At 46.0% G+C, this 26625-nt stretch overlaps 1 protein-coding gene across 3 annotated transcripts in view; it reads right to left on the minus strand.

Annotated features, from left to right (window-relative positions):
• The window catches only part of LOC118107642 (multiple epidermal growth factor-like domains protein 11), an 89609-nt gene that overhangs the window by 20238 nt on the left and 42746 nt on the right, over window positions 1-26625 (minus strand). For all 3 annotated transcript variants that reach the window (XM_035155668.2, XM_035155667.2, XM_035155666.2), the window contains exons 7-13: window positions 11632-11878; window positions 11243-11363; window positions 10607-10743; window positions 7368-7580; window positions 6795-6969; window positions 2001-2121; window positions 196-359 (exon numbers count right to left, since the gene is read on the minus strand). In XM_035155668.2, coding sequence (XP_035011559.2) covers window positions 196-359; window positions 2001-2121; window positions 6795-6969; window positions 7368-7580; window positions 10607-10743; window positions 11243-11363; window positions 11632-11878 — 1178 coding nt within the window. The remainder of the gene's footprint in view (window positions 1-195; window positions 360-2000; window positions 2122-6794; window positions 6970-7367; window positions 7581-10606; window positions 10744-11242; window positions 11364-11631; window positions 11879-26625) is intronic.

Genomic DNA, 26625 nt, shown 5'->3' on the forward strand with positions numbered 1-26625 from the left:
CTTTAGTACACATCGGCCTCAGTGCTCCTATTAGACAATCATCTCGTTTTCTGTACAGTGTGAAACACAGAAAACCAAACGAGGATTCAGCAGCTGGGACCTGGAAACGTCTCTGTGGCTCTGAAGGTGAGCCGACGTCTGAGTGTGAGACTGATCACAGGATGGAGACAAACGATGACTTCCCCCCCCACTCACCGGACACGCTGCGTCGCAGTACTCGTCCCTCCAGCCCGAGGAGCAGGTGCAGGTGCCGTTGACGGGGTCGCAGGCCGCCATGTTGGCACACTGACACGTCTGATTGCAGCTCAGGCCCCAAGAACCACTGGAGCACGGGATGGTGCAGTCCACCCCCTGCCAACCTGCAGACACAGGGACGGACCATTAATCCACAGAGGGGTCATTACCTCTGGAGCTGGAATCAGGGACATCAGTGAAATGATGAATTCACTTTGTTCGAGCTGGATGTATTTTCATAGTCGGAGCATCGGTTATTGCCGACATCAGAAAGTATGATAAACATCACTCCACAGTTCATCCAGAGGATTTGAAGCCGTTTGTTTCGAGGTCAGATGATAAAGATGATCCCTCAGTCTCCTCCCGTCTGAGACGTCCTGATGTTCCCTCCTTCTTAACTCCAGCAGACGAGGTCGCGTCTTCGAGCGTCGTCAAGGATCTGGTTTGATTTCGAGACTCTAGTGTATTTATATATATATATAATGTAAAGTCTTAATGCTGACGTGCACAGATGATCAGATGTTTGCTCTACAATCATCGACATAAGAACAGTTTATTATAACATTTCAATCACATGCTCATAACTCTTAATAATCACTGAGCCTCTTGAGTTCCCCTCAGTGGCTTTAAAGTGAGAGAAGAGTTTGGAGGGTGGAGGCCGACGCCCACTAGTTGTAGCCAAAGCTCTCAGGCCTGGTTCTGCTCTCTGCCTCTGATGTCTCTCCACTTTAATTACCCACGTTCCCCACGAGGTTCAGTGGCACATACATATTTAAAGATGCTGATATTGAGCGATATTAAACGAGCCGAGAACAAAATAGTAAAAAGGAAAAAATTCTGGGGGCGGCGCGGTGGTGCAGCGGTTCAAGCAGTCGGCTCGCAGCGTGGTTCGTACAAGGGTTGAGAAATCTCCTGTAGCTGTGAGCATGATATATATCACAATAAAGAATAACCTCATTATTCATCAGGACGAAGAGCAGAGATGCTGTCGATGTTTATTTTCATTTTCCATTAGTGAATTATTCAGTTACGCCTTATTTTGAAATCATAGTATTTATTATACCAATTATGTGTTTTTGATATAAAACACATCACATTAAACCATCTTAACTCTTAACTTTTGAAACTGTCTTTAAGTGTTTGTATGTTCACCCAGTTCCTGAGAAGAGTCCTTTTGTCCCCCGTCACTGACTGTGTTTCACAAGTGGAATATCGCTCCTGACGTTTGAGGCCCTGCTTCATTTGGCACCGAGTTGCTCGACTGAACTAAATCAGTCGTCAGCGGCCCGGAGCCGGAGATCTTCAGGTTCTGTGTTAAGGTGACAGGGGCCTCTGCTGTCAGGGGCAGGGGCCCCTGACAGCAGAGGCCCCTGACAGCAGAGGCCCCTGACAGCAGGGGCCCCTGCTGCCCGATCTCTGTGGAACACTTCACCTGAGAAACCTCAACTTGTCTTATAATGGGATTGTTTGCTTGTTTTTATTTGGCCTTTATGCAGCACTGTGTAAGAGTTGCTTTTAAAAGTGCTAGGTATATATAGTTATTAATATTATTATTACTGCAGCAAAGAAAAGGATCCAAGTACTTTCTGCACCAATGTTAGAAACCTATGATTTATTATTTGTCTTCCTTATTTTAAGTATTAACCAAGCCTTCCCAATAAAAACAGTTTTGAGCTTCAAAGTGAACGACCTAATCTAATTCCAGACATGAAAATGAACAAAGCCTGAAACCCTGGTGAACAAGACGAGTGAATTAAAAGAGAAACCTTCTCTGCAGGAGCAGGAGCCGTCGATGTGCGAGCAGGAGATCTCGTTGTGGCAGGAGCAGGAGGAGGTGCAGTTGGTGCCGTGCAGGCCGGTGGGGCAGCCGATGGAGCAGTCGTCACCCTGGACACAGGAAACACACAGAACTTAACACATCTGTCCACGGCTCGGACTCAGGACTCGTTCACACCTGGGTTCAGAGCTTCCGACTCGTCAGGTGTGAAAGGTTCCTCAGAGCAGAAGAGGAGCTCTGGGTCTGGATCAGACTGAACCCTGGTGAGTGGGATGTGTTTGCTGGTGCTGGTCTGTCGTGTTTCACTGTTTAAACAGTCGAGTGGACGACTGTGGCTCTTTCATTCTTCATGAGACGACGCCTCAGCTGCTCCTCACTCAGCGTTTGGAGGGAGAACTTGAGTGACAGCGGGTTTTCACCAGCGTCCCCCTCCTGTGCAGCTCGACACCAGGGAGCCAGGTCTCGTTCAGAGTTCATCTTTAAATTCATTATGAATCCACCAGCGCATTAAATTTGATGACAGAGATGCAACAAACAAGCACATGTATAATGGAGCAGAGAGAGGATCATCGTGGTGGCAGGGTCCCTGCAGAGAAACAAGATGTCTGCGCTCGTCCAATCAACGGAGGACACGGTCAGAGCGGAGACAGACAGCTCGGCATTAGCGGGACGTCTAACCTTATTCTGCGGCTGTTAGCATGCTGTGAACGAGAGCCCGGCGCATCCTGAACCTCCAGCACGCCGTCGCATTGATCAGGACCTTCAACGTATAAATTGTGCTAATTAAAGCTGCTGCTTCCAACCTGCTTCCTTTAAATTGCTATTAATCTAATATTCACAAAGCAGCCAAATGTGCAAAGACAGGGGAAGAGAGCAGCCTTATTAAAAAGTTGGTGAATTAAGGACTTTATTTTAAATAATAAAGAAAACTTTGTTAATAAATAACGTGTGTGGGCTCAATGAGAAACAGACCCGGGGAATAATGAACAGCAGCCGATCCAAGGATCCGGATACATTCATGAGATTATAAATTCAATGAGCTTAATGTTTCTATCTTTTACATTAACAAATAAATGTACTTATGTACGTCTTTAAACTGTTTCCACACAGGATCAAACAGTCCACTGATCTCAGCCTGTTTTTATATCATCAAATAACTGATTCAAACCAAACTGATCAGAAACATGAACAATGATTTATTTAACGTCTACTTTAAGTTTGGTCCGTGTCCCATCTGCTAACATGGAGGAGGTTTATGATCTGTACTGCAGCCAGCCACCAGGGGGCGATTTAGACCCTTTGGCTTCACTCCTGGGATCCGTCATGTGATCATCTCCATCTTTCTGAGTTTGGTTTAATTCACTCATTTGTATTGTTATTTATTATAAGACACTGGTTCTGCATCTACTGTGTTTTATCTGAATGAATGTTGTGGGAGTGACGACCTGTTCATCAGAAGATCTTTTCTCGTTCCTCTCCGGCCTCATCAGATCCTCGTGACACTCCAGGAGATTTCACACCTCGGCTCAGAGTTGCACATGTTTTAAGTTATCGATCCAACTGTCCCGAGTGGAGACAACAGCACATATAAATTCTGTTTAAAGCCGTGTCCTGTCTTCGCAGTGACACAGAGTCCCGACTGTGAGACACCGGCACAGATTCCTTCTGAATCAATACGACTCCGCCGAGAGCAACATCTGTCTGAGCTCAGCAGCTGGAAACCAAACGGACACTCATCTGAAGCTCTTCCTGCTTTCATCTGCTCCCAGTCCCCGATGTCCTCAGTCCCAATTATCAAAGTCCCGTCATCGCTCTGCTGCAAGGTGTCTCATCTGCACTCTGCTGCAGCATCACTCAACTCACCAGGAGGGCCGCGCCACCGAGCAGAGGCAGAGACAGAGACAGAGAGAGAGACAGAGACAGAGGCAGAGGCAGAGGCAGAGCAGAGACAGAGAGAGAGACAGAGACAGAGACAGAGGCAGAGACAGAGAGAGAGACAGAGACAGAGGCAGAGAGAGGAGACAGAGGCAGAGACAGAGAGAGAGAGACAGAGACAGAGAGAGAGAGACAGAGGACAAGAGAGAGAAGCAGGAACAGGCAGAGAGAGAGACAGAGGCAGAGACAGAGACAGAGAGAGAGACAGAGACAGAGACAGAGACAGAGACAGAGAGAGAGACAGAGGCAGAGACAGAGAGAGACAGAGACAGAGACAGAGACAGAGGCAGAGGCAGAGAGAGAGACAGAGACAGAGGCAGAGGCGAGAGACAGAGACAGAGGGAGAGACAGAGACAGAGGCAGAGGCAGAGACAGAGGCAGAGACAGAGACAGAGAGAGAGACAGAGACAGAGGCAGAGACAGAGGCAGAGACAGAGACAGAGACAGAGGCAGAGGCAGAGACAGAGAGAGACAGAGAGAGAGAGAGGCAGAGACAGAGACAGAGACAGAGGCAGAGAGAGAGACAGAGACAGAGGCAGAGGCAGAGAGACAGAGACAGAGAGAGAGACAGAGACAGAGGCAGAGGCAGAGACAGAGGCAGAGACAGAGACAGAGACAGAGAGAGAGACAGAGGCAGAGGCAGAGACAGAGACAGAGGCAGAGGCAGAGACAGAGAGAGAGACAGAGACAGAGACAGAGACAGAGGCAGAGGCAGACAGAGACAGAGACAGAGACAGAGACAGAGACAGAGACAGAGGCAGAGACAGAGACAGAGACAGAGGCAGAGACAGAGGTAGAGACAGAGACAGAGAGAGAGACAGAGGCAGAGAGAGAGACAGAGACAGAGAGAGAGACAGAGACAGAGACAGAGACAGAGACAGAGGCAGAGACAGAGGTAGAGACAGAGACAGAGAGAGAGACAGAGACAGAGACAGAGGTGAGAGAGAGAGAGAGAGGCAGAGGCAGAGACAGAGGCAGAGGCAGAGACAGATACAGAGACAGAGAGAGAGACAGAGACAGAGACAGAGAGAGAGAGAGACAGAGACAGAGACAGAGGCAGAGACAGAGACAGAGACAGAGGCAGAGACAGAGGCAGAGAGAGAGGCAGAGACAGAGGCAGAGAGAGAGACAGAGGCAGAGACAGAGGCAGAGAGAGAGGCAGAGACAGAGGCAGAGACAGAGACAGAGGCAGAGACAGAGGCAGAGAGAGAGAGAGAGAGACAGAGACAGAGAGAGAGAGAGAGAGAGAGACAGAGGCAGAGACAGAGACAGAGGCAGAGGCAGAGACAGAGACACAGACAGAGGCAGAGACACAGACAGAGGCAGAGAGAGAGAGAGAGAGAGAGAGAGAGAGAGAGAGAGAGAGAGACAGAGGCAGAGACAGAGACAGAGGCAGGACAGAGACAGAGGCAGAGACAGAGACAGAGGCAGAGACAGAGGCAGAGGCAGAGACAGAGAGAGACAGAGGCAGAGACAGAGACAGAGACAGAGGCAGAGACAGAGACACACACACTACTCACACTTATTCTGACCTACGTATTATTTAGTTTTAATCGTGACCATAATTGTGAAGCCAAGACAAATCCTGGAATAATATCTTTTCTAATACTTTGGTTGTTTTGTGGATTAAAAACGACGCTCTACAGGACGATGAGTCAGTTCCCAATGAGAACATGTTTAGTTTCTGTTTGTCTCCGTGTTTACGCACAAACACCATTTTATCTTTTAGAGGAATAAAACTCATTTGGTTTATTTTATGAGCTGCGGCGCCTCGTTTAAATGAAAAAACTCAAATTTGTAAAAACCTCACTTATCAACACTGACACCACAATTTTAAAGTGACAGCGTCTGAGTCCCATCGCGGAGAAGAAGAGTCTAATCGAGACGAGTCGACCGACAGGAAGGAGTTAGTGTCCGACAGAAACACAACATTTCAGATTTACCCTGAACACCAACAGGAAACAGAGTCAGTGAGGAAAATACTTCTAATCCACACACATGTTCAAGTTCAGCAGCAGAGGAGAACTCAGAGGAGAACCATCTCCGTCCAGCATTTTGACTCATTTCTAATCCTAACCTGAAAACACATGACCGTCCAGGTCGGCCTGAAGACGCTGCTCCAACGTCTCAAACAACATCTGCCCCCCCCCCCCCAGGTTAACTGACAGGCTCAGTCACATCCTCCACGTTGTGTTCTACTCTGAGCTGAGGCTGAGTTCATTTCTTTTAATTAGTTCAGAGATGATATCAAAACAGGCTGAGACGTCATGATTGACAGCTGACACTGACTCCTGATTGGTTGATGTGAAAAGTGAAAGATGGCAGCTTCTTCGTTCACGGTCTGAGGACACGACCTTATCGCACAAAAACTTTGCTTTGCAGATGTTACACAAGAGGAGGCCAACTTTAAAAAAAATCATACTTTTAAGCTCTCGGTCGAAATGTGTAAATGTGAAAAGTGTAAATCAAAAAGTCTAAAATTACCTCAATGTGAGAAAATATCCTGATGCAGACGCCTTAAACACACGCACACGCACACACGCGCACACACACACACACACACACACGCACACGCACACTGACCTAGTTCAGGGGTTTTGCACCTGCACCTCCTCGAGTCGTGTAACTGACCGAACCTGCAGCGTCAACAGCAGCTGATAAATGAACGTCTGCGTGTTCTGCACCTGCTGCTGAACAACCTCCACACGCTACCGTCATACATGTGCTGGAATAAGAAACTCTGCTGAATCAGACTCCGCTTCCTCATTAATCAGAAGATATTCAGGGATTCGGGGGGGGATTGACTTTGAGGAGCCGTCGTGTCGTCCATCTTTGTTTCCACACTTACTATGAATCCTGGAGCGCACACGCAGGCTCCGCTGGTGCCGTCACAGTCGGCTCCGTTGGTGCAGGCGCACATCTCCCTGCAGCCGCCGCCGTAGAACCCTGCCGGACAGGTCTCGTTGCAGTAGAGCCCCGTCCATCCTGCTGCACAGGTGCACTCCCCCGACAGAGGGTGACAGCTGGGACAGAGCGAGGACATCATGAATTAGTGAATCTCTTTTTCGTGCACAGTTTTATCTGCATGTAGCACAAAAAAAAAAGCTCCGTGCTGAGGACACTGCAAAGTGTTCTTCAGATTTAAATTCAGACGCTTATTATCCATCAGAACCCGATGAAAGAGCACAAGAGGTAAAATGTAGGAGTTCAGTGATGAACACATCTCGAACACAAGGATTCCTGATTCATGATTAAAATGCTGAAACCTGGGGGAGACAGAATTATCCTGAAAAGGCTCGACATTGGAGCAGAAGGGCTTTAATCATGTCACTTGAACGAGCCACGGTCGTTCCAACAACCTTCACGTCCTGCTGCTGTATGGTTGAGAATGTGTTTGCTCACTTGACCAGCGGTTCAGTACCTGAGCGTGTTGGCGGTTTTGCACGGGCAGTATCTGTCGCAGACGAGTCCGTACAGGCCGCTGGGACAGAAGCGGTCCTGGCAGCTGGGGCCCTTGAAGCCCTCGTTGCACAGGCAGGCCCCGTTGATGTGGTAGCACTTGGCCCCGTTCTGGCAGTCGCACTTGTTGGCGCACTGGGGCCCGTAGGTGTCGACCGGACATTCCTCCTGACACCTGTCGGAGGGAGAACAACAACGGTGGAGCTGTGAGACGTAAAGCACGGAGGAAATCCTCTCTGTTCCTCTGGTGCAGGGTTTAGTCTTCATGACGTTTCATGTGTTAGTTTGTTTTATCACTTCCTGTTTGTGCTGTCCGTCAAACTGATGAATCGTTCTCATCAACTGCTCGACAGCAAATGATCTGTGACCCAGTGAAAACAAGCAGATCCACCAAATGTGGACACGAGTCATAATCAGATTGAACAGGAACATGAGCAGATTATCAGATTAAGTCTTATTCAAGGTCAATAGTCTGAATATTTACGTCCATGTGCACGTGTTCAGAGAGTTAAGTGCACGGTCACACACACCTTCTGTTCACCTCCAATCAGAGTGAGGAGGTGATAAAACATCCACTTCCTGTGGCGACTTGTGACCTTTGACCCTTCATATTCAGATTTGCATCCGTGTGACTCTCTTTAAAATCGATATATTTGCAGGTGAAGGTTTTTGTGCGTCTCCTCCAGATCCCGTCCAACATCGTGGACTCGTGTCACATAACGTCAGAGCTCATTCTAACTGTAGAGGACGTCTCACTCTTCTCTAACGTCCTGGTTCTGTCTCATTTTAAACCTTTTATCGGACGAACACGTCTCCAAGCAACCATCCAACCATCTGCCCACATGTTGAAGTGTCCTTGAGCAAGACACTGAGCCTCAGTTACTCTACACATCAGTGTGTGAGAGGCTGAATGAGGAAAGATAAAGGAAGAGAAACTAACACCAGTCACATCTCTGCTTTAATTAAACTCTCAAGCTGCTCAGGTTCCCTCGGTCACAATAATACAAACTTCATCCTATTTCCTGCCCAAGTTCTTTAAAAAACGTTTCTGTCAAACACACGACGACTGATTTATTCCCTCATCGTCCAACTTCCTCTTCAATTATAAAGATTAAAATATTGAACCGAAACTGAAATAAAATCCTGGTTTCCCTTCACACCTCATTTTTTAAATCCTTAGAATAACTTACTCGTACTATATTTCAATACAATGTGCAAGATTTCAACTTCAATATCATGTGGAATATCCCATAATACTCCGTTATCATTTAATTTCTACTAACTGCCACTTTAGTTAAGTATTAGTTTCTCTAAGGTCACTTTGCTTTTCTTATTCTCATTTCTATGGATATGTACGAGGCAGCAGAATTTCCCTCAGAATGAATAAAGTCTCATCTTATGATGATGTTTGACGGACAAATACACCAGAGACAGATTCCACTGAAGCTTCATTCAAACACTGAGTTCTGTGAGAAACATCTTGTTCCAAATCTAAATGTTACACAACAAGAGAGTCACACAGAGACTCACACTGAGACTCACACAGAGACTCACACTGAGACTCACTGAGACGCAGGTACAGATGTTTCTGTTTTTAACTTCCTCTTCCTCTAAAGAACTCTGTGACTCTCGTCTGTGAAAAAGCTCTAAAGAAGTAAACTTATAATGGAAAGGATGAAAAGTGGAAAATTAAATAAAGAGAATCTGATAAACGACAAGTGGAAGCAGGTGAGAGTGAAACAGGTTGAACTGGTGGGAAACAGCAGGGGCAGGGGAGAGGATGAGAAAAGACAACACAGCGAAGAATTTCAAAATAGAACAGGAAGTGAACATAAATAACTGGAATGTGTCACAGAATAAAGTCACAGTCTGAAGGAGGTTTCACGTCTGATCCTCCACGTTAACTCCTCACTGATACTATCCACCACTCTCACACTGAGCACGCTCCACCGTCACGTACACTCGCCATTATGAGGTCAAGCGGCGACACATTATGCCGAGACCCTGAGCAGTGCTCAAGGTGAAAGCGAACAAAGTGGCGATATGGATTATAATGAGCGACTGAGGAGACGGGACTGAACAGAGAAACAAAGTCGAGTAGGAGCCGGCGTCTCTGCATCATTCTTCACACGTACGCACGGTGAAACCATTAAGAAATAGACAAATCACTCAATTAAAATGGCTCAGTGAGGACGTATGTTTAGTGTCACGTCTAAATCACAGCGACTTCCTCTGGACTCTTATCTCGACTAATTCCATTAGAGCGAGGACGCGGTGGGAGAGAACTCAATCTGGGAATTATTCCATGTAGGCTAATTCACCTGTCTGGGCCCGAATGAATAGAGGTAATTTGGCTCAATTGAGAATAACGACGGAGGGCGAGAGACACAGAGATGGACAGAGTGGACGCAGGAGAGAGAGAGAGAGAGAGAGAGAGAGAGAGAGAGAGAGAGAGAGAGAGAGAGAGAGAGAGAGAGAGAGAGAGAGAGAGAGAGAGAGAGAGAGAGAGAGAGAGAGAGAGAGAGAGAAAGTCTTTTACAGCTAACGTCTGAGATGATGGAGGAAATAAAACTCTTTCAGATAGTCGGTTAGAATCTCTTCACTGTGGGAGAGAAGAGACGGATGAAAAAGGAAAGAGAGACGTGTCCAATGAGGAAGAGGAGGAGGACGGACATTAACATTTAACGTGGAGGTGAAATTCAGGTTCTGCTCAGTTATTCTCTCACGTACGATTCATGTTAAACGGCTTCATGTCGCACGTGATAAATCTAAATGTATTGAAGAGACAGAAAAACACGTGAGGGTTCATGAATGTATATAAATGTATATAAATGTATGTAAATGTATGTAAATCCACAGTGTTCACACTAAATATGACTTATATTAATGTCCCTTATTACTAATGTGGTCTTTAATGCAGCTGTGAACATCTGCAGCTTCTGTTTCAAACTTCCTCTTTACACATGTTTACATTGACTCATTGTTTCCATTAGTTTCCAAACTGCTTATTAGAAATTACAGGATTCACCATGTGCTCATATCCACGTTTCTCCCTGAAGAATTCTGCTCATATCTGCAGCAAATTTCCCTGAAGAGTCTGATAAAGTTTAATATAAACGTATAACTGTGTTTTTTATTATAATTAACATTACAACTATTCATAAAACGATTGGAAATATCATATTAATAATCATGAAGTACCTCTCTCCGATGTAGCCGGCTGTGCACTGGCACTGGCCACTGATGTGGTCGCACAGGCCTGCGTTACGACACGTGCACTCCAGGGAACAGTTGATGCCGAACCAGCCGAAGGAGCACGGCTGCGCACAGACCGGACCCTGAGGAGGGAAATCCATCACGTGATTACAGAGGAAACACGAGAACACGTTAGACCCAGTATCACAGTCCTGGGACGAGACAATGAGAGAAGACCTGAAGAATTAATCTGAGAAACAACCAAAACTAACAAGGTGTATGAAAACAGAAACAGCGATCAGACGAGTCATTTTGTTTCTACGGAAACAGCTGAGATCGGTTTTCCTGGGATTGTCTCCTCACTCTGGTTCGAGGGATCAGAACAGAGGATGTCGCACTTTGTTAATTTCTACAGGACAAAGTGAGATTTGTGAATATGAACAACATCAATAAAATGTGATTGAAACAAATTTAACTTCAGGGAAAAAACACTGTAAAAACTAAACTTGTTAAACAAACTATTCCTCATCATTCAAATTCAAACATGACGATCTCAGCTCTGAGCTATAAAGTATAAACTTGATTTCCAGCAGTGATGCACATTAGTGGGTCTGGTGTTGAACGTGGTGAAGGCGGTCGTACCACCCAGCCGGCGGGACAGGAGCACTCTCCAGTGACGTGATGACACGCCCCTCCGTTCTGACAGGGGCAGCGCTGCTCACACAGGGATCCATGTTTCCCTGGAGGACACGGCTCCTCACAGCTGGAGACACAAGGAGCAGAATCACTGGAGGTTCAGTCTGTTAGAGCTGAGCACGGGGAAAGTCTCTCCTGATTAGTAACACTGTCTTTGTTATGTACATTCTACTGATGCTATCATGTTCATTCTGGGTAAGAAGTAGATTAAATCTACATTAGTATAAAAGTGATGAATCATTAAACTGAGCAGTGGTGACATGTCTTCCCTTGTTGCTCACAGTGGCTCTTCATCATAACAGTTCATGAGGATGTGAGGAGGAGCTGACACTCACAAGGCTCCGGTGTATCCAGGTGCACAGAGGCACTCGCCGGTCTGGTGATGGCAGGTGGCGCCGTTGAGGCACTGGCACTCCAGCAGGCAGTCTTTGGCGTAGAAGCCGGCGTCGCAGGGCTCCTCGCAGCGCCAGCCCTGGTACCCGTCGGTGCAGACGCAGGCGCCGGTGATCGGGTTACACTTGGCGCCGTTGCGGCACTGACAGCGGTTGGTGCAGTGGGGGCCCCAGAAGTCGCTTTCGCAGCCTGGACAGAGGAGAGCGAGTCAACAGGGGATTTAAAGACATTGGGTCAGAGTGAGGAGGGTTCGAGTCTCAGAGTGAGGAGGGTTCGAGTCTCAGAGTGAGGAGGGTTCGAGTCTCAGAGTGAGGAGGGTTCGAGTCTCAGAGTGACTCAGCTGAGCGGAGAGGAGGAAAGATTTCTCAACTAGATGATGATCAGTCAAGTGTCAGTTTACATCCATGTGTGTCCACACTCATATCACAGGTGGAGACGTAACGTCAGACTGACCTTTAACCTTTAACCACCAACTTCTAACAGTCCATCAGTCAGTATTTGAGCTAGAAGAATTTAAATTCTCTGAGTTCATGAGGTGACGTCACAGTGTTTCTGATCTTTGATGACCATCATCGTATGTACCTCGAAATGGAAAACACGTTAACATCACGCCTACAGTCACAGAGGATACAAAGTTATCGGCTTAGTTTGAGAAATATTGAGAGAAAGGACGACTTGATTTGTGTTTTGAAGAAACTCTGTCAATTCTTGTGCTTGTACCAACAAGATGTTGAACAGTGAAGACCAGTGAAGACCAGTGAAGACCAGTGTTGTTCTGAGTCTTCATCAACAGAAGAGTAATATAATGGTTTACGCTTCATCACTCAGATTGTGACGGCAGTAAACACATGCTGTTCCCCAGCTGTGATCACATCCTTCTCTTATGAAGCAAAGACACACAACGAACAGGTCTCAGTTTGATCTGATGCTGTGGAGAAGACAGAGTCACAGCTGTGGAGAAATCTGTTGCCTTGAAATCAATGGATAAAACACTGCACTGCTTAAAACATAAGAAAGTTAAAAAGTTACCACACTTGTTTCTGACATTTTCACAGAATATTTCTGACAAATTTCCATTTTGCAGCTGCAGGGACTTTTCTGTCTCCTTCAATTGTCATCACACGTGACGGCAGGAAAAGACGAGACGAGTCATGTCCTCGCATTTTCAGCGAGTGCAGAGTTTTGATCAGTAAGTGTAGAACTGTTCTGTGGGACACACGTCGTCCTCACATTTCAATTTAACACCTGCTGGTTACAATAAGAGTCAGTGTCTGTGAGCAGGTGGAAACAATCTGCTGAGTGGAGAGTGGAGATAAATGAAACCTCTGGACAACAGCTCAGTTTGGAACTGGAGCCGATGACTTTGGGGAATTTGCATAAAACTGTGGATGATGAATTTTCCACTGTGCTGAAAGTGAAACGCTCCGGTTCAAGGTGACCTGTCGTCCTGCAGAGACGATGCACTGTTTACACCTGATCCAGCTAGTTTCACTCAAACATCCATAAGGATCATTTAGACTAATGTCTCACAGTTTGCAAAAGTTAATACATAACTACACCATATTACATCATTTCCTGACTTCATGGTGAGCGTGTTCCTGACGTGTTCCTGACATGTTCCTGACGTGTTCCTGACTTGTTCTGACGTGTTCTTGGCGTGTTCTTGACATGTTCCTGGCGTGTTCCTGGCGTGTTCCTGACGTGTTCTTGACGTGTTCCTGACGTGTTCCTGACGTGTTCCTGGCGTGTTCCTGACATGTTCTGGCGGTGGTTCCTGACTTGTTCCTGACGTGTTCCTGACGTGTTCCTCACGTGTTCCTGACGTGTTCCTGACATGTTCCTCACGTGTTCCTGACATGTTCCTGACATGTTCCTGACGTGTTCCTGACGTGTTACTGACATGTTCCTCACGTGTTCCTGACGTGTTCCTGACGTGTTCCTGATGTGTTACTGGCGTGTTCCTGACGTGTTCCTGACGTGTTCCTGACGTGTTCTGCAGGTTCTGTGTGTGAGAACAAATCTCTGTGTCAGTGTCTCTGGACATTTTCTGTAAACAACAACACTGATCTTTCCACAGCAGAATTTATACGTCATGTCCCGCCTCCTGCTGCTCTACAGGCTCCGCCCCTCGCCTGAATCCTGTTGGTGTGAACGGGTCGGACCCGACAACCTGCTGCTGCTGCTTCAGATAACGTTCTCACACATGGACTCTGAAAGGTGTCTAAGCACTTGGACTTTCTCTGGAGTTGGTCTTCGACCGGTTGAGGTCATCTTGACACACGCCGTCTGACGACCGGTCACTGTCAGTTGTTTTGGGTCCTGACGGTGGGAAGCACAGACTGTGAACGATGCTCAGAACTGAATGAACTCCTGAATATGGCTCCTCTTTATCCTGACCACACGTGACCATGGCGGTGAACAAAACCCCACAAACAGCCGCCTGCAGCGGTGACATGCAGCGTGATGGATGCAGGAAGTCGTGCAGTTTCCTCCATACATCAGCGCAGTCATCCCATCAGGCTGCAACAGCAGAAAACTCAGCGTTTAGCATTTTAATTCTCTAGACCACTGCGTCCACTCTGAGGAGCTGAATGAAATGAGCACGGACCGACAGCTTTCTACTCTAATAGATTCTTATTTACTCAAATTTACTCATCTGCGTATGACTGGGCCAGAAGAATGAAATGTCAAACCCTTTAAACACACATGGAAGAGATATCACAGCTGAAGTGGATGAATTGCTGCTTTAAATCACAAGCGGAGGAAATGAGATGAAAACGAGAAAAGATGGGAGGTTGTATTTCATATTACATCATCTCAGATAACTTGAATCAAAGCACGATTATGTCTTTGATTAACACTCACAGGCTGAACTGAAAGAGAAGAGGGAAGCTTCCCAGAGTTTGAGAGCTCTGAGTGAGCGGTCTAACGAGAGTTAGCGTCTCGTGGTTACTCGCCTGCACCAACCGGCCGAGTTCTAGTTCACCTCCACGTCTGACTGGCGGTCGCCTGCTTTAGAAGCTTAGACGTTCATCCTCTGAGCAGCGACTTCCTATAGGAAAGAGATGACATGGGCTGAGGCTAGCTGGTTAGCATGCTAACTCAAGTCGAAGAGATAGACTGTGAATAAAAATGGACGACACATCTCCACGTCCTCCCACTATTGACAAAATAAAGCCAATATCTGTCTTGAGAATCAGATCTGGAGATCACATCCCAATCCTGAGTCAGTGTCAGCTGTCAATCATCACGTCTCAGCCTGTTTTTATATCATCAAATAACTGATTAAACCCAAACTGATCAGAAACACGTGAACAAACATCAGTGGGATAAGAACGACCTGAAATGACAGAAACGTCTCTGACAAACATTTATTAAATGTCTACTTAGATTTGTTAGTTTGCTCCATGTCCCATCTGCTAACATGGAGGAGGAGGGGTTATGACCTGCACTGCAGCGATGCTTGGCTTTTGGGAGGAGTCATGTCGTCGAGCTGATGAAGTTTGTCACAATGAGCTCAATCATTCTCGAGTGAGGTCACATCGACCTTTGACCCCGAACCCTCTCAGTTCCTCCTGGAGTCAACGTGTTAAAGACGGAGTTCACACAGATGGAGAAGCTGAAGACACGAAGCCTGGGTTCTGCACATGTGGAGAAACCAGGAGAGAGTTGTTCAGACTGGGGGAACTTCCCCCCCGAACACGGCGGTGGTCTCAGACACAGTGTTGAATGTTTCATCAGGTCGGTGGTGGACAGAGAGCTACGAGCAGACAAAGCATAAATCTGACTCACTCCCTCCCTCTCCATCTTTCTCTAATTTACTCTCCTCCTTTGTCTCCGCTCCTCCTGTCCTCCCTCTCCTTCTTTCTTCCTCCCCTCGTCTCTCTCTCTTTGAAAGAGGGGAGTTCTCTTTATTTCTCTTAACTAGTCAGCCGGCATAGTCAAATCCTTTATCCTCTCACAGCCTCAATTATTCAGCAGCAAAGAGTCCAAATCGAGTGACTAATGACTTTGATCAAGAGCAGCTCTCTGGCACTAAGCAGAACTTTCTGCACTAAATTAACAGCAGTATAATCTACTGTGGCAGAGGAAACTCTTTCAGGAATACTTCCAGGCTGCAGGTTCCTCTCTCATGTCGCAGATAACCTTCTTAATCTCACACTTGGTTTCTGAGGCTTCAACCTGAGCAGCTTCACTCCACTTTCCTCTCTGATTTTAAGGAACATCGATTTCCCCTTTAAGAAATTGTTACACAGTTTTTGTCCTGGATCAGCGAGCGGATCCAGGATTGGGTCACTTGGTGCAGCCTGACTGAATCTACGTGACTGTTGGTGTTCGGTGGACGTGTGAACTTCACAGATGTTTGAGTTGACGCTCGATCTGAACTGGTTCCAACGAACACACTTCAACGTTTCTAATGTTTGTTTTGCTGTAATTGAGAAAACAGAGTTTGTTTTTTATCGTCTCCCCTCGTTGATCTTGTTTGTCTCATTTCACCAGGAGCTGTTCAGACTAATTGTCAAAGTGCTGGAGTCGAGTCTCATAAAAACACTGATCATTAAAAACACAATTCAAAGCTCAATAAGTTGTATTTTAAATTATATTCAGCTTCTTGCCCAAGAACTCAAGTATTTGTGTTGTTGTTGTACAGGCCTGTGAGTGTGTGTGTGTGTGTGTGTGTGTGTGTGTGTGTGTGTGTGTGTGTGTGTGTGTGTGACGTTGTTAACAAGTCACGTCTTATCGTTCTTCCTTAGCCGTGTTCGAGTCCACCTGATGAATCCAAGTCCAACATCCCCTCCAGCTCCTGAGGGAACTCCGGCTCTTCAGCTGCTAGATGTCCGTCAGCTGTTTGCTGCTCAGCAGGAAGTGAGGCGGCGGTTTCTCTGACCCCACAAGGCTGGTAAAACGCACGGTGAAGTGTAGGAGCGTATCAAGGGACTGTAGGGGCCCAGGTGGGGGGGCTACATCGAACGTAATCAGCTGTTCTCGGGTCTCAATTCCCCGGTGGCCTCGCCTGCTGCAGCGCCCCCTGGCTCCGTGAAGCCGCGAGGAGCTGCTGCAGATTCAGCTCATCTCGTCGTCACGTTGTAACATCCTCATCTCCGACATTGTTATGGTAGAAATATTGATGATTAAAGAACCTGCGACGTGCTGCTGCTGGATATTTCTCTAAGGTGCAACTGCTTTATTTACTTTAAGGTATTCAAGAGGAACGGCTGCTGTGAAGCTGCTACAAGTCACACTGGCAGCTCTTTTTACATCCAGCATAATAAGGTTACAACACACTGTGAGCTCAGCAGATAAAAAACACATCGAATGGAAAAATGAACTTATTCCACAGTGTTAGAATTTGAGGCTCATGATGACAGCGTGGATATGAAAATTTAATACAGGTCCTATTTTACAGTTGTGTAGAAAAGTAGGTAATGTCTACCTACACACACACAGACACACACACACACACACACACACACACACACACACACACACACACACACACACACACACACACACACACACACACACACACACACACACACACACCACTGTGCATGGCTGATTGATCTCGTCACTAAATCGAATGCTGCACCTACTTTAAATGCTGCTTCTCTCGTCTCTGCGAGTGTTTGTCAGAGAAAGTAACATCAAAATCTAAAGGCTTCGTTGTGCAGCTCATTCATGACACGAGAAGTTATGTAAATGTAATAATTCATCTTTAGTCACGATTCAGTGGAAACAAGTTGTTTTTCTGTCATTTACTGGATTTGACCTGAACAGAAACACGTCCCTATGCTCCAGGTTCAGGATCTTTCACACAGACGTGTCTCCACCTCGTCTCACTTTACCAATATTAAGACAAATCTGCCATCTTGGGATCTGAACGTCATTTGGAGTCTGAACAGCGATGGTGGAGCGAAGCCGTGGTAACGAGGTGACACCGATACAAGAGCTCGGCCAATCATGAGTCAGCCTCAGCTGTCAATCATGATGTCAAACATCAGTGAGATAAGAACGACCTGAAATGACAGAAACCGTCTTTAACATTTATTTAACGTCTACTTTGATTGTTTAGTTTGGTCCATGTCCCATCTGTAACATGGAGGAGGAGGGTATTATGAGTAACCAGGTTAAAGTGATTAACTGTATGAAAGAATTCAAACACTACTTGAATTAGCAGCGTTTGAGCGACAGTGTTTTAATCCTCAGTGAACTGCATCAGAATGAAAGAGCCGGACAAGAGAACATTGATCGTTGAGCTCACTGGAGACTAAACACAAAGAGTTTATCCAATTATTTGTCTATTTGTCCATTTGTGGGAATGAAAGTGAAGCAGCCGCACACAGACGTGATGAACACACACACGTATCACTCGGATTCTGAACTAATGACCTGAGACGCTGCAGAAAAGACCGAACTCCTCATCGCACAGATTCAAGTGACAAAGTCTGTGGTGAGATGACTCGGCCACGTCAGCTCTAATATGACGAGGAAATTAATCGTGTCCCCGGCGAGACAGTGATGGACGAGCGGCCCGATCGGACGAGAGCGAGGAGGGAATACCCTGCCAATAAGTGAGGCCGCGGGGATTCTGCTGAGTGCTGGGAAACACTGCAGCTCAGCCATCTGTTGATCGGTGGAGGCCCTGCTCCGACGATCACACCTTTTACAGTGTAGATTGTTTTACAGGTGGGAGGGTTCATGTTTGATTAATATCATTCAGGAAACAACATCTGTAAATGAAAACTTGTTCTGTTATTTAGTAATTCATTCATTTAACAGATGAATCTACTATAAATCTGTGTGTTCAGAGTCCGGTGGAGTGCGGAGACTTTGGTTGGATTTGGACACGTTCAATATAAACTTTAAATAAACAGATCTGGGACTCATCAACGTGAATGATGTCGTCGGTCATGAGCAACAAAAACTGATTCTCCAGAAACACAAAACTACGATGAAGGAAAAGATGAGTGAGTCTGTTGGAATCAACACTTTCCCCAGACGAGTTATACATTTATAAAGACAAACTCTTTACGACTAAAAAGTCAAGAAATTCAATGACTTTAAAATTAAAAATGAATTCAGCAAACGTGAACAAAGATTTCTGATCGTTTAGAGAATTCATCTGAGGTCGTAAACACACAAGTTCATATAAACTCTTCTCATGCACGAGGTCAGAATGACTCCATTTAAAGGCAAATTCATTCATTCTATGAAAAGTAAATTAAATATGTTGTTTTGTTAAAGAATGTTCTGATGAATTCAGGAGGAACATTTTCAGAATGACTCATTAAAACCAGTTCATTCAAAATGTGAGAAATTAGCAGAAATATAAACCTCATTTCCATGAAGAATGAAAAACTGTAGCTGCATCTGGAACCAAAGACTCATTTGTAACTTCTGTTATGTTTATTCATATCTTCAACATTTACAACTAAACTTCTGTTCAAACACAGATCGCTGTTTGTTCCACTAGCGTCAGAACGGGAGGAGGAAAATCAACCTGGCAGCACAAACAGATTATTAATATTAACGGCTGAGAACTGATCTACAGAGCTTTAATAAGAGTGATTGATTAACCATGAATACAGCTGCTGTAGTTATTTATGATTTAAACAGGAAAACAAGACCAATATCAATCTACACACAGACACACAGACACACACACACACACACAGACACACACACAGACAGACAGACAGACAGACAGACACACACACACAGACACACACACACACACACGTGTCCTGTGAAGTGAGCGCCACTAAACGGGCTCGTTACAGGGACGAATAAATGATCATGAAGTTGTTCAGTCGTCCAACTCGCCTTCAAGATTTCACCCTGTCAAGATGCTGGGGATCAATGATGCTGACAGCCAATCAGCAGCCTCCCTCAGCTGCACTGCTGGGCACGAGCCAATCCACGATGCAGTCAGCGCACGCACACACACACACACGCAGACACACACACACACACACAGCCTCGAGCTTAAGTCATTCAATTTTAATTCAATTGCATCTTTGTCAAAAGGAAACAGAAAAGGAGGCGATTGGCTCGGAGAGCAACAATCTGTACGATCCTTGTTTTTCATGACTTTGACGACACCTTTGGCGATAAGCAGTCGCTGCTCCAGTGTTTTGCATTTACCGCAGGCGCTGGCCCAATATAATCTATTATTAAATACGCTGCTCTTAAATTTATTCCAAACAAATTGCTATTGTTGCTTCCGTAAACACAAAGACAATAACTTCCTCTGCGGCAGAATAAAGCGTCTGGCTGTGAACGGCTGCAGATTCCAGAGCTGTAATATGGTCGACTCATTATCGTGTGTGGGGAAGTAAAACACAAGGTTTCACTTGTGTGGAAACAATGATTACAGTCGGGCTGAGGAAATCACGCCCTGGCAGCTTTAACTGAGAGGTTCCACAGGCTCATTGAGGAAGGTCAGCGGAAAATATACAGTCATGAAGCACAGTTCATTTATATTTCCAATAGCAGCCATGTTCTGCCCGGCAATCCTCCACTTTATTCAAGGCCACACCGCTCGCGCATGAGAAAAGTATTTTCATCAGCACGCTGTCAGACAGCCGGCGTGCGCTCTCTGACAAATGAGTAAACAATGCTTTCTAAGAGCAGCCGTGCTTTTCTGTAGCGAGCCACTTTCACCTCCAACACAAACCCCCAGGAAACTGTGGGAAATACAGCGGGGCTCTGATGCAGCCTGTTAGTGAGATAACTGTGTCGAGCAGAGCCCAGTTATTCAGAGACAGATGACCCATATACAAACACGCACGCTTGTGTTTAATTCAGAGCCATTGATTTCCTATTTTCAATTAATAATAGTAATTAGTGGCAGCATATTTCAGGCTGCGGGGCGGCGGGTCGATGAGGGGGATGTGGGGGATGTGGGGGATGAGGGGGATGTGATGGAGCGCAGGGCAGATGGATGACACAGTTCACGGCTCACAGGCCCAGAACAAAGTCTCACTTTACGGTGACGGACTCGCAGCATCTGCATCGGCCTGAGCGTCGCGCTGATTGAGTTTTTACAGATTTTCCTTTTAATGAGGCCATTTTCACGTCCAGATAATACGACAGGAGAGTCAACACCGAGCGGATCAATACTAGAAACATCATTTTAGGACCTCGGGCGAAACTCACTGTATCAGACCCGAGAGTTTGTCCTCTGTCACGTTGTTGTTCTTCTTTAAGACCGAATAATTGCCGTCATTAGCGTCCGTCAACAACTTGGCCGTGGAATGATGATCCGAGGCCACCTCTCACATGATCTGCTTCCTCTGTGTGTGTGTGCTGGACTCCTTCAGGCCGAGGCTTCACTCGCTTGTGAGCTAATTGCATTTTAATGATCTTCCTTTTATGCAAACTTGGGGCATAAATTTTGAGTTCAGGTCTAATGGCTCCTGGCAGGTGATCGTCCTCCCACCCACACACTGACAAACACAAGGAGGTGAGAGGTGCAGACAGCTGATGGCTCCGTCGGGCCGGGGTCGGAGGTCGGATCGTTATCCTGGCACGCTGCTGCAGGAGAACCCCCCCCCATTACACTATATAGTAAAGGTGTGTGTGTGTAATGTTGTGTCCTCTTGTCCTGTGTTGATACAGAATGACTCCTCGTCCTCAAACCTGTTCAGACACTGTTCACATGTCGACTGTTTCAGAGTCTGTGAAACAATCTTCAGAGCCAAGTTCAAAACATTTCAAAATAAAAGCTCTGTAATGCAGCTCAGTATAAAGCATTGCAGTAAACGTAGTGCTTTTACTTTGTATTCTGGATCTGGTGGAACAGGTTTTATAGCGGGTCCGTTTTGGCTCGCGGGCTGACCACTGCTGTAGTTCATCTGAGGACCTAGAAGAAGACGCGTTGTGGCCCCGCCCCCACTGACTGCTGGTTTCATACTGAAGAGTCCTGTCCAAGTTGTACCTGCTTCACTCCCTCAGGCCCAACAATACACATGACACACAAAGGGTTAGTGCGAGTTATACTGTAGCCAGCCACAAGGGGGCGATCAAGGGCATTTGGCTTCACTTGTGGGAGCTGTCGTCCACATTTAAATAAAGTCTACGGATTTAGTTCAGTACATAACTCAGCATTGTTTTACACCTATTTCCAAACAGGCTGATTTATAATCTGAACAAATTTAATACAAATATTCTTGATTAATTCTGTTGTTTGAATGAGGTGAAGGCTCACGAGGGATTTTCATCTTCTTGCTGAGATTCTTTAGTTTTTTTGTACTTGCTCTTTGCTGCGTCCTCTCCCTCTGTGTCCTGGAAGATAATTCCTGCATGAAGGATCAGTGAAGTGTCATCTGATCGTAAAGCCTGAGTATGTTCTGATTCCATCCATCGGCCCATCAGCATCCAGAGAGCAGCCGGGCTTTAGGGGAATCAACACAGCAACCTTCTCCCTCCCTGGAGGTCACGGCGGCTCCCTCCTGCACCAGCAGCCCCTTTGAGAAAGGTCAAAACGGCTTGAAGTGCAAAATGACTGAGGCAGAAGTGGATGAGGATGTAAAGAGAGCGGGGAGGCTGCGATTGTGCGACTCCTCTCTGAGCAAATGTAAAGTGGAGGGAGACGGCCGATGAATAATTTCAGGCCATTTTCAAAGTCAAAGCGAAGTCGGTCGTGTGGGGAGGAAACGCATCTATTGTGCCGGCCACTTCGGGCTGAGAGGCAGCGGTGGACGATAAACAAGTTAGTTTGGAAATTAATCAGAAAGGGAGAGAGTGAGCGAGAGAGCACTGCAGAGAGTGGAGGGCGAGAGGGAGGGAGAGAGGGAGGAGAGCGGACACGTCGTTAGATCCCTTAATGGGTTGTCTGCCGTGAGGTTCGGGCCAGCGTGGGCTCACGTGGCATTAGAGGGAAAATGGGTAATCAAAAGGTTTCCGAGGTGAGGTGCGAGTCCATTTCCTCTCTCACTCTCAGGCGCACAAGATGGATGGCGTTCAGAGGGAGGAGGACTCCGTGGGTCTGATGGAGAACAGCAGAGTGAACGGACAGATCTGTTCACAGAGCAGCGGAAACACAGACCTCCACAGGTCGGTTAACAAACTGCGGCAGAACTGAGGTTTTATACTTTTATATTATGAGTTACACCTGCTGCTTATGTAGAAAGGTTTTATGTAAAATGTTCATCTTTGATAGCGCAGAATTATAAAACATATATATTTATATAATTTCACCATTTTCTCCACTAACTTAATAATCTCAACGGTAAAAAGTAATATGTATATATAGTTTATTTGTTTTGATTTCACCAACTGTACGAAAAGTCTGTTTTATTTGTTAAATCTTAGTTTACAGTACAAATATATGATAACTGTATATTTAAATACATGATGGATGACAGGACAGATCCCAAAACATCTGGATCATGCAGAGGTTTACGTCTCACTCACTCAGGATGAGTTCATTAGATTTTGCTGGTGAAAGGTCAAAGGACAAATTCTGGGTCACAACTGAAGAATTAATGAGTTCAAGAAATTTCCCTCCAAAGTTTATTAAATGACTGTGAAGCCACGTTTAATAAGCCTCAGAGCGCGGGATGACGTCACACCTGAACGTCCTCTCAGGTCGCTCCTGTCACACTGATGTTCAAGGGATAACTCATTTAATTAGATGATGACAGCTCAGACTGACGCGTGATTGGTCGAAAGCGTGTATCAGTGCAACCTAGATCCCTCCTCGTTCACTACTGCACTCAGACTCCAGATGACATCATCAGCACAGTGTGGTCACGATGACACTCTGGATCGTGGATCAGATCAGAATCCGACCTCAAGCTGCTCAAAGTACTTTCATGTGGTCCAGCTCATTGAAATCTGCTGTGAACGGGGAAGTTCTGACGGAATGTGATATTTTAATCTTCTAATATACTTTCATCCAATGAGCAGCTACTGCACATTCAGGCAGTAAGACATATCTCACACACACACACACACACACACACACACACACACACACACACACACACACACACACACACACACAACATACAGCTGAACTCCCAGCTCCCTGTTACAGGAGTCGGACATCGCAGCTCCACACTCTGAAGTGCACAGAGCCCCCTCGGGGTTGTGGTGAAATTTGATTAAAAAGTTTGTTGGTAAATTAATTTAGACCAAACACAAGGGGCATGCTGATGCGGCTGTAGCCGTTAATTGGACTTGGCAGCGGGGCAAGTCCACTCGTCAGCATGGTGTGTGTGTGTGTGTGTGTGTGTGTGCTGTGTGTGTGTGTGTGTAGCTGTGTTCGTGTCGAGCAGGTCAATCAATGTCCCTTTAGACTGTGTGTATTATCACTGTGGACCTGAATGAAGTGGCAGGAAGAACATCCAGAGGAGCTGCAGCCAACACACACACACACACACACACACACACACACACACACACACACACACACACACACACACACACACACACACACACACACACACACACACACAGACAGACAGACAGACACTCATTCACACAAACACACTCATAACAAGTTATAGTAACAACAGGTACTTGTATACTGCCCTTGCACTGCAGTCTGCACATGTTCCTCACATGTTCCTCACGTGTTCCTCACATGTTCCTCACATGTTCCTCACATGTTCCTCACGTGTTCTGGAAGAACACAAATCTCTCAGGATGAAGAAGAGGAGCCGTACACGTAGAAGACGAAGACGTCAACTTGGAAACACGAGGAGGTTCCAGATCTTCTGGTGCTGAGGGCCGAGGCCGGTGTGGAGGAGCTGTGAACAACAACACTGATCTTTCCACAGCAGAGTTCAAGCTGCACTCGCTGCACTCGGACTGTTGGGTAATGAAAGATGCACTTTGCTGTGACATCCTGAACGAGGGGCAGGATAAAACCCTCTGGACTGACGGGCTAATGGCTGCTGACCCTGCAGATTCTCCCACACCTCGCCCCCCCCCGACTGGGCAACAGGCATTAGCTGCCTAATGAACTTGATGCTAATGAGGAGCAGCAGGAGCCAGACAGAGCTCAGGTGGTTTGGACTCGTGTGCATGAAGCTGAGTGACGGACTCACACAGGAACAAGAATCAATGGAACTTCTCTTCAGTTGTTTTCTTCAGCCTCTCAACATCACAGCACAAGTCCATTATTAATTACACAAGGTTCAATTAATCAGCGTCGCATGTTCGACACAAAAGACACAAACACTTGACAGCTCTGAAGAGCTAATCCCTGTTCAAGCACGGCTGAACTCTACGTGTCCTCGAGGTCCAGAGCGTCTGGGTGACGGAGAAAACTCAGCGACAACTCATTAACCTCCAGACTCAGGGCGGGTGCATGGAACAGGTTGAAATGTTAGTTAACACAACTTTACACTACTAAACACAACAGCTTCTTAAACTCCAATCACACTCATAAATATCAGTCCTATAAATGTGTCTGATTGATCGAGATCCGTACATTGTTATGTAACTGTCAAAAAATAAAATGAGTTCTTTCTTGGCTTTTTATGGGAAATCATTTAGTAGTTTTTGCGTAATTCTGCTGATAAACTAACAAACAAACAAACTAACTAACTAACTAACTAATAAACTAACAAACTAACTAACTAACTAACTAACTAACTAACTAACTAATAAACTAACTAACTAACTAACAGAGGTGAAAGCAGAAGCTGATATTATAAAAGATTATTAAAGAACACAGAAGTTTGTGTTTAAAGTCGACTTCACAATCGTTGAGATTCCAGATGTTTTGTTGACGATATGAAGTTACTGTTGTTTTGGATTATTTAGAATTTGTCTTTATTTATGTAAATATGTAATTTTTATATTTCATAATTAACTCATCCTCCTCATTGTGACCGTGGAGACACAGAGGGAGACGACACGTCACCAGTTATGAGTCATTTTAGAAGAAGGTCGTTTTAATGAGTTGAGTCAAAAAGTTAAAAACATTAACGTTCACCTCTCGTCTGAATTTTAACACAACGCAGCAAATGTTTCAACATCAGAAAAACTGTTGAACAAACTTTCAGCCCCAGAACCAAACTGCTGCGTCAACATCGACTCAGCAACAACATTTGGGACAATAGTTCTCTGCATTAGATCCGACCTGCTGTCGACCCTCAGGTTGATGAGAGCTCCTGAAACTTTCACAACTAGTCTCCCCTGTGCAGCTTGAGCCGCAGGTTTGATTCCTCACAGTGCTCTTGGGCCTAAACACCATCAGTCACGGTGTTTATCTCACTGTGAGGTGACGCTGGTCCAAGGTCAACACTCGGAATGCAGCGGCTCCTGCTTGACGTGGTTCTGTGGCCCTGAATGAAAAACTCTCCTGTGAATCAACTGTTTTACACTCGTGGACTCGGCTGACGTTCGATTCCCTTCACACATCTCAGCTACTCTATATCGAGCTCTTCTAAACTTAACCTTCACTCTGAGAGCGTCACGCTACGAGTCACTCTCACCCGTTCACAACAAGCTGCTCTCCTACGTTCCATTCACACACATGAAAACTGGAGCAGCTGGGGATCAAACCAGCGACGTTCTGTTTAGTGGACAACCCGCTCTACCTCATAAACCACAGCTCGAGTATTAACCTGTCATGACGTCACTCACTGGTTCCTGAGCTGCTGCTCTGAAGCCTCACTTTGACGTCTTGTTCAGCGCCATCTTGGTTTGTTGAAACCAGAAGTCACCATATTTGGAGGAGCAGGGGGCGGAGCCTGACAGAGAGCTAAAGGGCACGCCCACTTACACGTGCCACCTGCACCCATTGGACAGTGCTCGCTGTCAATCACACCGTGGTTTCCACACCCCCAATTCCTTATGGTCTATTTGACTCTAAATGGACCATAATCCAACATCATTAGTTTTATTATTATAATTATTATTAGTAGTAATAATAGTCGTAGTGGTGTGTGTGTGTGTGTGTGTGTGTGTGTGTGTGT

The sequence above is a fragment of the Hippoglossus stenolepis genome, chromosome 1 (genome assembly GCF_022539355.2).
Source record: "Hippoglossus stenolepis isolate QCI-W04-F060 chromosome 1, HSTE1.2, whole genome shotgun sequence".
NCBI classification, from domain to species: domain Eukaryota; kingdom Metazoa; phylum Chordata; class Actinopteri; order Pleuronectiformes; family Pleuronectidae; genus Hippoglossus; species Hippoglossus stenolepis.